A 13677-nucleotide genomic window follows, 5' to 3' on the forward strand; every position below is an offset into this window, starting at 1 on the left:
CATGTAGCTAAATGGAATGTGCTGTAAGATGACTTTACCAAAGCATATCGTGCCAGGATAAACTTATTAATCTTTCTTTTGAAAGTTTTATTATTATTATTATTATTTTTCAGAGGAAACATGGCAGATCTAAACCATCTGGACTTCAATAACACACCACATGGGAGATTAGAAAAGACAGGGATTAGAATAAGAATTTTAAAACTGGTAAATAAAAGCTAAAAGGGAACTAGCAGGTTGCACTATAGCAGAAGGAATTTCCTTCCTGACTGGAAGGAAAGTACTACTAGATCTGAAGAATTAGGCCTGGGGTTGATCTCTTTTAAAGGGGTGGAATGGGGTGGGGATGAGAGTGACTTCACTAAAACCTGAGACATTAGAGAGCCTGTTAATGAAATTTGCTGCTAAAATGTAGTTGAAAGGGCTCATCGGTTGAGAGGGACAAAATCAAAATATGATACAGGCAAAACAAGGTAACTTTGATTTAAATAATTAGTGAGAAAGAGTAGAAATTAGATCAAATCTAATGGTACAAAAGGCAGGATCATACCTGAATGGAGACTCTGGGGGATTCTGCTGTAACCAGGGAGCTGAACAGTATTAAACAGGAGAAAGGCGTATTTGTGTCACCAATGTGAAGTATCTAGGAAAACCCTCAAATTCTAGAACATGTCAGGTGTTTACAGCAGACATATGAGCTTGCTAATGATATAGAAAACAGTGATGTAATCTCGTCTGTAATGTAGAATCATAGAATCATAGAATTGCTGAGGTTGAAAGGGACCTTTAAGATCATCGAGTCCAACCATTAAACTGTAGTTACCATTTCGGTCAAGAAAGTGGAAGGAGAATGAATTAAAACTGGAGAAAGTGCAAAGACACTCAGGTATGTTTTAGGTTAGAAGAGTTTTTCAGAAGAGATTGTGTTGCTTACTAATAAATCTTAGAGGCATTGTCTTCGTTCTCTAAAAAGACATGGGAAGATGAGTATATTAAATATATTCAAACTAATAATTAGGAGACTATTTCTAGCTGTCAGAGGATGGCTCTGGAAGGCATCATTCAATGGGACAAGAGCCAGCAAAATAATTCCTTTTCTTAAGATTGTAGTTGACAAATATCTGACAAGATTGCATGATACAGGTGCCACAGGAGACTGTTTTTAATGGCCCAGTACTGTGTTCTTGTGTTTCTATTGGTGGAGCGACAATGGGATGGAATGAATATTTGTTGTTGGGTAGATCATATTATAGCAAATCTTGAGATGTTTTCTTTTTTTTTAATGATGCCAAGTTTTGCTGAGTGGACTGTAATAGTAGAATTTAAAATCTGAAATGCTGCTTTGCTTCCAACATTAATCTTGCATTTTGTTTATGCAGGAGATATGCTTGACCTTCTGAAATGGAGAACCCACCCAGACAAAATTGCAGGCTGCCTCTCAAAATTAAAAGAGATTGATGGTTCAGAAATAGTGAAGGTATATGCCTTTCTATCCTTTTATATAACACGAGGAAAATAATGTATTTGCATGTCACAAAAATACCTATTTAGCAACAAATTGTCTCTTATTCTCTCCAATCAGTTTCTTCAAGATACACTAGACACTTTATTTGGGATTTTAGATGAAAACTCTCAAAAATATGGATCAAAAGTATTTGATTGTTTGGTAAGTTTCATTTTGTGATGATGCTTAACTCTATTTAAGAACAAAGTAAAAAGAAAAAAGCTGCTTTTTTTTTTTTTCTTTTTCCCCCTCACATTTAGGTTCACATAATAAATTTGCTGCAGGACAGCAAGTTTCACCACTTTAAGCCAGTAATGGACACTTACATTGAAAGTCATTTTGCAGGAGCACTTGCATACAGGTGAAGTCTGTACTTTTTCTATCCGATTTGAATACTGACAGTTGTTGGTAAACTAAGCAGAATCAATCATTAGGCTAAATTAAACGGTATCACTAGAAATAAAATGCAATACTTGTATGAATGCCCAGATTTAGGCCGTTAAAGCAGAGTAAAATACATTTAAATTCCCAGAAACCTTACTTGTTAATGCTGTAACATTGGCTTCATTTTTACATCTTTTTCTTCAGTGGATTTCTTTATTTGAATTACTTTGGAAAACATAAGAGCCTTAGCATCATCCAGCTGCAACTGTGTTCACTGCCTGTGTAGAGCAGTGCGCTATCACTTCCTCTGCTCTACTCTCTGTATTTATTTGCTCCCTAGACTTCCACTAAAACCAGTGCAGTTTAATGAGACTGCAAACCAGTGTATGGAATAGCAGGGGTAGTCCATGCTGGCAGGGGCTCTTCTGGCTTAACTGAGCTTGTGTATCCCTGTCAAAATCTTTCTACTGCATATGTAATGCTGGTATTATTTCCTGTTCGTCAGAGATCTGCTAGGTGGCTTTCAGCAGACTAAAAACTAAGTGTAATATTGGGCCTGTAGTGATTAGTGAAATCTGGTCATATCTTTTTTATTTTGTCAGTGTTTCTCATATGACAGCTATTGGTTCACATTTTAAACACAAAGTTAACCCTTCTCCCACTTCTGTGTCATAATTCTTTCTGATGTGGTGTTCCAGAGATCTTATAAAAGTACTAAAGTGGCATATTGATCGAGTCACTGAAGTGGAGCTGCACGAGCACATACAGGAAGTACTAAAGGTAATAAAAATCATCAAAGGCAATTATATATTTGAATGATGTATTCATACAGTACCAACAGATTTAACTTAGGAAATGAAGCAGAGTATGTATAAATGATGGCACGGTAGTACTAATTCTAGGGAGTTGTGGACTTTTTCAGTGCAGTCAGTTTATTCGTCGCTCTCTTTGTCACTAAGTTGATCAATGGAGCTTCCTACCGCTAGACTCTGGAGCTCTACGTTGCTTACTGAATGAGGATATACATGAGTAGGAATTAGAGCTAAGAAATCAAATACAGATTGGTGGTCTGAATCTAACTTAATGCTGACTTAATGGTTCAGTCCTGACCCCGGGGAATTCTACTGAAAATGGTGGTTTGGGTTGCTCTTGTCCCGTTTTCTACCATCAACAGAGCACAGCGTGGAGTCGGGCTGAGTTGTACAACACAAGAATCCCATTTGGGACAGGTGCTACAATCTGGAAATAAAATATCAGTGTGGTACCCTTCTGTGCTTTTCTATGCTGCTGGTAATTAGGCATCTTGCTAATAAGAAAGGGCTGTATTTTTAATTTATATTCCAATGGTTTTGCAAATTAATTTAAGCTTCTTATATATATATATATTAACTGGTTAACAGTTGACAGGAAAACAACTTTTAACAAGCAGAGAAATTCCAAGAACAGCTTAAAATTTTGAGCCTATTTCTTACATTGTATGTTTATGCATTATGTGTTTCTGTAGCAAGGGACAGGGGAATGGGGCAGTGTTGAGATTCTGCAGTTTTCCATTTGTGTTTCCTGGTTTGTAGACATTAAGGCAAGGGAAGAGCGTTTCTGCGTATGTGTTTTTGAAATGTTAGTGTTTCAATAGAAAGATTTGCTAGGATTAAATAACATGGTATCCTGTTTCAGACCCTTTTAATATCATTATTTGAATGATATAATCATTGCATGTGTTCTATTTAAAGATGAGCTGGTTCATTTTTACAAGTTATCTCTGATTTTGACATTTGTAGGCACAGGAATATATCTTTAAATATATAGTTCAGTCTCGAAGGTTATTCTCTATTGCCACTGGTGGACAAAATGAGGAGGAATTTCGCTGCTGTATTCAAGAGCTTCTTATGTCAGTACGCTTCTTCCTTTCCCAAGAGAGCAAAGGAGCTAGTGCTTTATCCCAACTACAAGTAAGTTTTCAAGCGTGCCTTGCTTATTGCCACTTTCCACGTCCAATATAGAAAATGTATCATGTCCTTACCTCTATGCCCAGGAAAGAAAAAGTGGTTTTGCTAGAGCAAAATGGCATTCTCAGCTCATCCTTGTCCCTTTTGTCCTAAAGCGTGAAATTTTCATAGTAGCAGCTTCTAAATATGCTTGGTGTAGATAATCCTAAATCTAATATTTAATTTTGAATTATAATTATATTATAATTATAATAAATATATTCCTGGATCCAAATAAAGTAATTTCTCTGGTTTGGGCATTTTATAGCTTAGTTTAACCATGTTGGAACTGAATAATTTGAGCCATACAAAAGACTATCAGAGTTTTCATGCTTTACAGAAAACTTTTAAGTCTTGATGAACTATATGGTTTAATGCTCAGCTGGTATCTTTATTTCAATTAAGACTACTAAAATTGACTTATGGTAAAGTGCAGAGGCAAAAGATATGGGAGACAGCTGTCTACATTAAGTGCCATAGATTTACCAACTTCTACAGCTCATAGAAATGGCATCCTCTTCCCCTGTTTCTGTAACCAAAGGTGTTTAAGACCTGTTAAGAATTGTTAATTTCTTAAGCTGTGTAGAAAATTATTCTTCCAAGAAAATGGCGAATCAGAGAGAACAGAGCGGAGAGGTGGTTATTCCATCTTACAGCATGTAAGCAGGTGGAGTGAAAAGATAATAGCAAAATTACATGAATAACCACATTTGGAATTCTTCTTCAGTATCTTTAACCTTGTATGTCATCTTTTCTGACACCAGTGTGAAGATGGTCTGAGGTATGAGTAGCTTTTCTCAGTCAGTAGGATTTGGAGAGGAAGAAGGGAATGTCAGTTCTAGCTTCCTTTCTCTGGAGTTGCTCTCCTTTCTTTTCCAGTGTTTTGATTCCATATTCATTATACTCACCAATGAATTTCTAACCCTATTTTCGGATTGTTGAAGTGAACCAAGACTGCCAGTGCTGTCTCATTCCAGAATAAAAATGTTCATTATTTGAAAAACGGAAGATATGGAGGCCGTTATATTATTTATCTAAAGCAAAACAAACCAAAACAACTCCACTCAAATATTTTTGCCCTAATATCTGCTGGCTCCTGTTATCCTTTTAAAAATTTCCTCTCAAATAGATAGTAAGGAATTTGTAAAGCGTAAATATTTTTGTTCTAAGTTGAACTTTTTACTTTCACTTTGTCGTGGGAGAAATGAACAGCCATTAGATAATGCTTAAAGAAAACTAGTCACAAGTGTAAGCCCATTAATGAATGTGAGGATATTTCTTCTGAAAATATAACCATTTTTATAGCTACTAACTCGCCTTGAAATCTAAAACGAGGCATTTTTCTGCAGTTACTTACATTTCTATAGTTCTTTAAATTCTATGTCAAAACTGCGCTGCAATATCTGACTGTCCATTGTTGCCCTTTTCCTCTAGGCTGTGTTTCTCAGCTCATTCCCATCGGTGTACTCTGAACTTTTGAAGCTCTTTGATGTAAGAGAAGTGGCAAATTTGGTTCACGATGCTCTGGGCAGCTTGCCAACAGTCATGCATGGGGATGAGTCCCTTCAAGCTGTTAAACTGCAGAGTATTGGGAAAACTGTAGAGAGTCACCTGTACACTAACCCAGGTAAGGTTACCCCGGGCTGCCTGCAGATAAGGATCTGAAATTACGTGCTTGGTACCCGGGCCAGCAGGTGCTAAAGGGAATAGTGTTGCTCACAGTAGTGCTTCCTAAGGAACAATTCTCGAAGCACTTGCTCTGTGCAAGCTGCTCATTTACAATAATACAGTTGATTAAATTTAGGGATTTGCTTTTAAGAGACAAAGACTCTCAAAATACAGTTTAGTTTTGATCTACTGCTGGCAGTATGTCTGTGAAGGAAGTTCACCTTATAGTTTTCAAGTAATTGTAAAGGAAAAAGCTTTACTAAACTGATTTCTTTTTCTTTTTTTTTTTTTTTTTTTTCTCCTTTGGGGGCAGTTCAGCAAGCAGATTGTCACTCATCCGTTAAGTCTTATTTGTGTAACTCTTGCTAGTTCAGCATTTTTTCAATCCTCCACTTCTTAAAGTAGCATAAAAAGTCTGCACAAATGCAAGTGATAGTCGGTGCATAAAGTATATAACAGCATTGTTAGTTGCTATGCAGAAGAAAAAAATGCTGTGTGGTGGTAAGCCTGACATTTATTTCTATTCCAAGTGAAACCCATAGAAGTGACCAAATATTAAATTTGAGATGAACTAATTTTGAAATAAAAGGATTAAAATAGAGCTTTAAGGAATTCTACTAAGTGTTAATTTGCTTACGAAAATCCCTCTAGAGAGCTGTTTGGGTATTGGCTGATGGAGTTCAGTATAAACAGTAACTTTTACCATCTCAGGCATTCAAGATAAACACATTACAATGATGGAGGCTCTGCAAAAAACACCAGGATATGCATAAATATTTTGAGATGTTGCAAAATAAAGGAAGCGATCTTAGAACGTTTTTTATTTTAAATGCTTTCAGTGATTGTACTTTACAAGTATGAGCTCAAAGAAATGGGTGAGATGTATCGGATCCCGGCTACTTCGCTTCATTCTGGTTGCGAAACCCTTTCCCTTGTGAGCCTCCACAGAGGTCCTTTCCAGAAGAGTTAGCTCTCCCTACAGCTGATTGATCAGACCTTTGATGCTCTGGGTGGATGATGACATATTCATGGAGCAATCTTAAGAACACTCTAAACTACATTTTTCATTTTTCAAACTACTAAGGGACCAGGTAGCATCGTTTCCATTTTCCTCCCATTATCTCAGTTATGTCAGCCTAACCGGAAGATCCAAATGAATTAATGTAATTAAAGAGAGTTATTTAATGACATGTAAGGGACTCTTGAGGACTTTCTTGGAACTGTAAATCTGCTTTCAACCTTACAACATTTTTTTTTGTTTGCTTGCTTTTACAAAAGTGTTAGGTTTTTATTCAAATCCAGTTTCATTATTAAGAAGTCATATGAGTTGGTTTGGTTATAAAAGCAATGAAAATTACATGTTAAATTTTACAGGGGTGTGAGTTATACACAATTAGAATATAAATTTCTTAGACCACAGGGAAGCTGATGGGAGAGACATCAGGCAGTAGTATAAGCTCCCAATGTCCGTGATAGGAAGCTCAGGCAAACATTTGCACAGTATAATTTCAGTTGTCTTTAAGTTGAAGGGTCTTGTGGAGATAAGCATCTTGGTTTATTTGCCCCTAATGTTTTATCTCTTTAAAATAAAGAAAATATAAGTAGACTTTCCCTCAGTCAATCCCAAGAAGGAAGTCCTTTTAAAATCCTCTTGGGAAAATAAATATTGCACTAGACTATGTTAATGTGCCGAGTAAACTGTGCATCCTAATGTGAAGTTGACGCTTGCTGCTGTGAAAATAATTGATTTCCATCTCCCAGATAAAGATGCTGAACACTGCAAGTTGCAGTGCTGGCTAACACAGTAGAACTAGATGAAATGCCGGAAGTAAATAGTTATTCACATGTCTAGAAATGAGGAGGGCACTTATTAGACAACATTTTCTGTTATCTGGAGCTTGCTTGGAAACACGTGAGAGTAGTTTAGCATGGGAGTTTTATGCATTTTGTGCTGCAAGGGCCTGAACAACTAACATCTTAGCTCTCACTGCTGCGGAAATCAACTGACACTAAAGCCGAATCGGTGCAAATAGAAACATCAGACAAGGAGGGCTTGATTTAAGGTGCCCAAGCACAGATGTTTCGTACAATTTTACATATATTTGATGCACCTGGTCTCTACCTGCCTCTCTAGAGAGTGCAGGTTACATAGTATATTTACTGATCATTTGTGGATAGAATGTCTGATATGGTATTAAGGCTTTGGTATAGCTTGCTTGTAACCTTTTTCTATTTCAGTGATTTTAAACTTAGGCTCTTCCCATAGGTAACAACTACAGAGATGTTAAAAGGCATCAACAGCAGTTATCTGCCTAGCTCCTGTGAAAAGTTAGTGGGTGTCAAGGCCTTACTTTACTTCTCTTTTTCCATATTTACTTCTGTGTCTCTGTAGTACACTACATTGAGTGCCTAAAAAGAAACGGATGACAGTTTTCCTGCGGATAAAGGCTAGCAGTATCTTGTTTTTTTCCTCTTGGCCTTTCTTCCAGTCTCCTGGTATTTTGGGTGTAACTCTTTGGACTCATCCCTACTGATGCTTGCAGAATGGCCAAATTGATGACCTACATATGCCTGTACCGACACGATTTTCTACCTTTGTCATTTCTGATACGTCAGTAGTCTAGCACTCGTTTGTTGTCTTTTTTGCATTAAATATTATTATAGCTTGCTTTGGTGAAGAGTTAAATCTGTTTTGCTGGGAAGAGTTAAGGCAAATAACATCCTGAACCATGTCCTTCTCGGCATGGTTAAACAGGAATTAGCAGAAGACCAATATTTTTTTTACTCTAAGGGTACTGCTTTGAGATTGCAACTTCAATAGTTATGAAAACGTGAGGTGTATAAGTGGAACGCCTATGTTTCTTCCTCCAAAGAGGATGGGTTTTCTTGGAATCACCACCAGTCACACATGTCAGTTACCAGAAGAGAGATTGCATTAGTAGGTAAATTCTTAAAAAAAAAAAAATTCCCATGTTGATAAAGCCTGTATCTTAACCCAGTTATAATCTGTGGTGCAGCTCTTTACTACATGAAGAATGTTCTTATAAGGCAAGAATCTTTGTGTCTTCCCAAAATACGAGAATTTGGACTCCTGTGCAAGAGTGTCTGAGCAGGACTTTTCCTTTTAGCGAGGCAAACTGTTCAAAACAAATAGAAGAGGTGTTTAATTCTCTGACCATTTACACTTTAGATATCATATGGTATATGATATATACATATTATGAAGCTAGGAAAAATCCTGAGTTGATGTTTGAGACATCTTCATGTGTTTATTTTATTTAGTTTATTTCATTATGTAAAGTTTTATGTTTTTATTTTATACATAACTTATCCCTTATCTGTTTTTTTTTTATTGTTTTCCTTATTTTACACTGAAACCCCCTATTAATAGGTTAGAAAAGTTTATTTGTTATCTTTCTGAGATTGACTGCTTCCCTCAGTCTGTCTTTGTGAATGAGTTCATCTAAGAATTGCATCCTGTATATCATAGGAGAATGTACATGTAGGAAACTATATGTTTCAATAGTCATTTAGAGATGAATATCTGACAATCAGCGAGAATAATTTAATATCTTTGAAATGCCTTGCAGAAAGGAGGTTGTTACAATTTAAACTTTGTATGGAAATAAAAAAAAGTTGTTAGCAAGTTCAGGAAAAGATACTATTAACTGATAAGGGTGGTTTTTTTTTTTCTAGAAGCTAGGTATTACAATTTCCCTCTTATTCCATCATTTTTTCAAAAGACTCAAAATTCTCTTGAATGAGACTTGTAAGATATCTTAGTAATCACTGCAAGCTAATTGATTGCTATAAAAATGCAAAAAGCTTGCCATTATTGAAATTGTTAATACAAATCCTGAATTAAATTTAGTTAAAATGCAATAAACTTTACATATTAACACAGATTTGAAAAAAAAAGTCGATTTTTTCAAAACGTAATGGTTTTGCACATTGATCCATAGTTCTGCTTTCAAGTACTCCAATATCTTTTTCAGATTAATTACTTAATTTCTGTTCTACAGCAATATACTATTCTTTGGAGTTGTTTGTGTACATGTACTTCTATACACACCTGTTGGGGGATGTACATATGTGTATTGCACACAAAAATTCAACCTGTATTAGTACCTTTGTAGTGGAGAGCACAAAATATTCTGCAAAAGCTTTGCAAATGATGCTTTGTATCTGTGGCTGGGTTTTAGGCCAAGGGAGGACTTTCCCAGCCGTACCTGTGTTTTTCTTCTGGACTGCAGGCAATTTTTTTCTTTCAACTGAAAACAGTTCCTTATAAAAGTTTTGAAAGTTCTTCCAAACAAGGAGGCATAAATTGAATTGGTCCAAGTAAAACTATCAAAACCAAGAGCAACTTCCTTGCTTCTCACTGTTCAAGGAGAATACTGCTTATTTGTTTAAAATGTTCAATTACACTAATTCTTTTTCCAAGCAGCCTGAAGTTTTGCCCATCTGTTCAGATATAGTCATTGAAATGAGTATCATCTTTCTGAAATTCATCTTTAAAATACACCAGAATAAAGAAAGTTTTTTATGTCTGTGCAGGTGCTTTACCACTAACTGAAAAGCAAGGGGAAAAGTTGTGCTGTGGGTTAAATATTAAACGCTAATGTAGCTCGCATAAGAAAGTTACAAGGATTGCCCCAAGTAGTCACTCTTTCTAATTATGCCAAGCATGTGCTTGAAAAGCTCTATGTCATGATTTTTTTCCTCTCTTTCTGTATAATATTTGTAAAGGGCAAGTATTAGCATTTTAAACAGTCAGCTAATTTGGCTTCCTACACAGAAGAAAAATTAGGACAGTGAGTGATGGCTAAGAGTTCTGATTATTGCACCGTTCCTTGCGCTCGTTAATTTTTATATATACAATGGCTGATATCGCAGCTGACAATTTTTAAGAAAAAGAGTAACCTGAGACAAATGTTGTACACTACGTTCTCCAAACTTTCTCACATCGTCCTTGATTTGGCTCAGGGGTGAATATGCCAGCTCTCCTCTTCTGTAATACCACTATATCTCTCCACCTAAACGGTTCAAGACAGAGAGTTATTCAGATTATGAGCTTACAAGGAATATATCTAAAGCTGTGTTATATGTGGTGGTCAATTCAGTAGCTGGTACTATTCCCTCCCACATATAGTTGCAAGTCAGTATAAGATGCTTTTTGCTAATCCATTTCGTCTTGGTAAAACGAAGTTCCCGATCATTTTATGGAGCTTTTGCAGAATGGGATACTTGAAACAGTTGAATGAGGATGCTCAGTTTTGTCTGAGGTGGTTCAGGCCATGATTGTCTGTAGGAGTTGACTCTTTACAAGTCAAGTGTTGCTACTCGTAGATTCTCTGGTCTTCAAAATGGAGTTCATAATGCTGCGCTTACATGTAAGCAGTGCACAGAGTAGTGGGCACCTCAGAAAAGGTACCAAATCCTCTGAGTGCTCCTCAGGAAGCTGCCTAGAGTTAACCAAGAAGAAACACCTTGGCACAGGGCTGCTCCTGTTTCCTCCTCACCTTCTGGGCTGAGGGATTTGAGTCGTAGCTGCAAAAGAGGACCTGCTGTCCTCAGAGGACCTATGGCCCAAAGGATACTGCTTACACCAGTAATTCGTGAAAGAGCTACTATAACCGCTGTGTGACAGTTGTGGACTTGAGTAGTGATTTGAGCATTTGCTTGGGAATGGGAGAGCAGGTTCAGTGCCCTGTCAGCCGGGTTTGAGCTTCTGAAGAGGAAGAGATTACCCCAACCACAGAGCCACTGGCAGCTTTACGCAGTGAACCCTTCATCTCTTCTCTTGAAGATGGGTCACCAGATAGTCAAGAATTCAATACGTGTAAGGCCTAACGGAAAGCAGGGAAAAGGGAGCCGTGCCCTGTAACCTAGAGGTTAGGTCTTTTTTTATAGGAATGGCGAGTCCTGCTTTTTCGCTTCAGCTGAAGACATTAACTCTGCTTTTTCATCTATCACTAATCAATAAGCAGATTTGGGGGTGAGGATCAGAAGCTGGCACTTTCCTAACCAGAGGTCTGCACATTAGCCATCTTCCTGCCTGCTTTTCTTTTCACCCTATAGATCTTGCACTGGGTGGGTCAGTGGCAGTTGCACACACTTGGTATCTCAGATTACCTTGGGGCAACACTTTGCTGAGCTTTTGGTTTTTAGGTAGGCAAGAGGAAAATGCCTTGTTGGTTTGGTTGAGACACTTCTGCCCAGCTGCAGTGCTACAGGCAGATACGCACTCCCAGGCCAGTCCTGATGAAAACCTGCTGAGGCACTGGCAGGAGTTAGCAGTCACTGGGCATAGGCTATTTGTTTCCTAATTTTGGGTCTCAGTGCCACTGATTTTAGATTCATTCATGGCCTTTTGCCTATTGCCGTACAGTCTTTGTTTATATTTTTCTTCAATATGAAGATATAGTGGAACACCTGAATAAATAATAAGCATGAAAGACACATTTAAAAAGAGCAGGCAAGCTTTTTTTTGAAAACAAGAATATACTTAAATAGTGTGTACAAATCAACTTGTCCATATGATTTGTCTTGTGTTATACAGATAACTAGACAATGAAAACAAGGGAATAATAGAGGAAAACAAGATTAGTGCTGTATTTCAGCAAGTGAAAGAAGCATTCAACAAATAAAATGTCCCTTTTTCTCCTTCCTGGAAAAAATAGAGGGAATATTTGAGGGGGGAAAAAGTGTTTATAGAAAGACTAATCCACTAACAGTACCTGCTTGCCAAAATTATTTTAAAGGAGTAATCTTCCAGCTAGATAAACACAATTTTTAGGAAATAATTGGATTAATGAACAAAGGAACTGAGTAGATGAATATATTTAGATAATGTAGTATATAATCATCATTAAAATTTTAATAGAGGAAGTGATTCAAGTACACTTCTATGAGAACATCATTTCTCAATTATGGAAAAGATCTAAAAACAACAACAAAATGAATACAGATAACACCCATTCATTTTATCTAGTTGTAAATAAGTGTTTAATGTGTTATCACAAGTGTAAGTATTAGGGCTTTTCCCATTTAACATTTTCTTTAATTATAAGAAAAAGAAGCAAGAAAAAGTAGCATGTTAATGAAGTTCTTGCATAATTTTGAGAGAATTCAGGACTGAAAATAGCACCAAAGAGCTGTGTTTAGAAAATGAAGTAGAGGAAAGCCAAATCATTTTATGTAGACACCAGTAATCTAAATTGCTTGTACTCAGTAGGAGTGAGGAATTTGGAAAAGTGAAAGTCCTGAAAGAAATCTGAAAGTACTGCTTGTTTGTAAAGTAGAACTCGTTTGTAGAATAACATAAATTTAAGATGAAGTCTGTTGTGACGTTGACTTACAAAGGGATCCTGTCACATGACAGGGAACTCTAGAGATAATTTCACATTATGATGAATAGAAGTATTACTGTGCTAAGGTTTTTGGCATGACAGTTCAATAATTACTTTGAATTTTCTGCTATATATAGTATATTCCACACAGTAGTGTTTTTCTCCATCCATGATATGACATACTGACTTTCAGAATATTGTTTATTCTTCAGATATTTGCTTTAGGATATTATGATTATGAAGCAAAGCTTCTGCTTATCAAAAATGTTGGCTAAAGCAAGCAAAAGCTTCTGCTTATCAAAAATACTGTCTTGGACTAAAACCACGTTTTATGTCTGTATTAAAATTAAATCATTCTACGAGAAGCTCCTACTCACAAAATTTTTTATTTTTTCCAGATTCTCGATGTATTCTTCTTCCAGTAGTTTTACATCATCTCCACATGCATTTACAAGAGCAGAAGGACCTTATAATGTGTGCACGTATCCTTAGCAACATCTTTTGCCTCATCAAGAAGAACAGCTCAGTAAGTAAACATCATGACATCCACAAGGTGTTGAACTGCTTTATATGGCTCAATGACATTTAATGACACAAACTGGACCTTGACCAAGACCATTTTAAAGAGTTCTCTGTGTAATGATTCTGCATAAACAAGTCATTTTAATTTCTCATGAGCCCTTTCTCCCCATGCAAGAATATTTTAATTGTAGCACAAAGGGTTCTGCCAAGCTTTGACTCTTTTTGAGTGTTGAGTTGGACAGAAAGAAATGTCCATTTTCTT

General features: G+C 36.6%; 1 protein-coding gene across 1 annotated transcript in view; it reads left to right on the top strand.

The window, feature by feature from the left end:
- DOCK4 (dedicator of cytokinesis 4) overlaps nt 1–13677 on the top strand; it is a gene marked incomplete at its 5' end in the record, with an annotated part of 257168 nt that overhangs the window by 170374 nt on the left and 73117 nt on the right. The window contains 7 exon segments of the mRNA XM_082489740.1: nt 1380–1477; nt 1583–1666; nt 1765–1865; nt 2587–2668; nt 3667–3837; nt 5308–5500; nt 13292–13419. Coding sequence (XP_082345866.1) covers nt 1380–1477; nt 1583–1666; nt 1765–1865; nt 2587–2668; nt 3667–3837; nt 5308–5500; nt 13292–13419 — 857 coding nt within the window.

This window comes from Vanellus vanellus, assembly GCF_965231255.1.
Source record: "Vanellus vanellus genome assembly, chromosome: 1".
Classification (NCBI taxonomy): Eukaryota; Metazoa; Chordata; class Aves; order Charadriiformes; family Charadriidae; genus Vanellus; species Vanellus vanellus.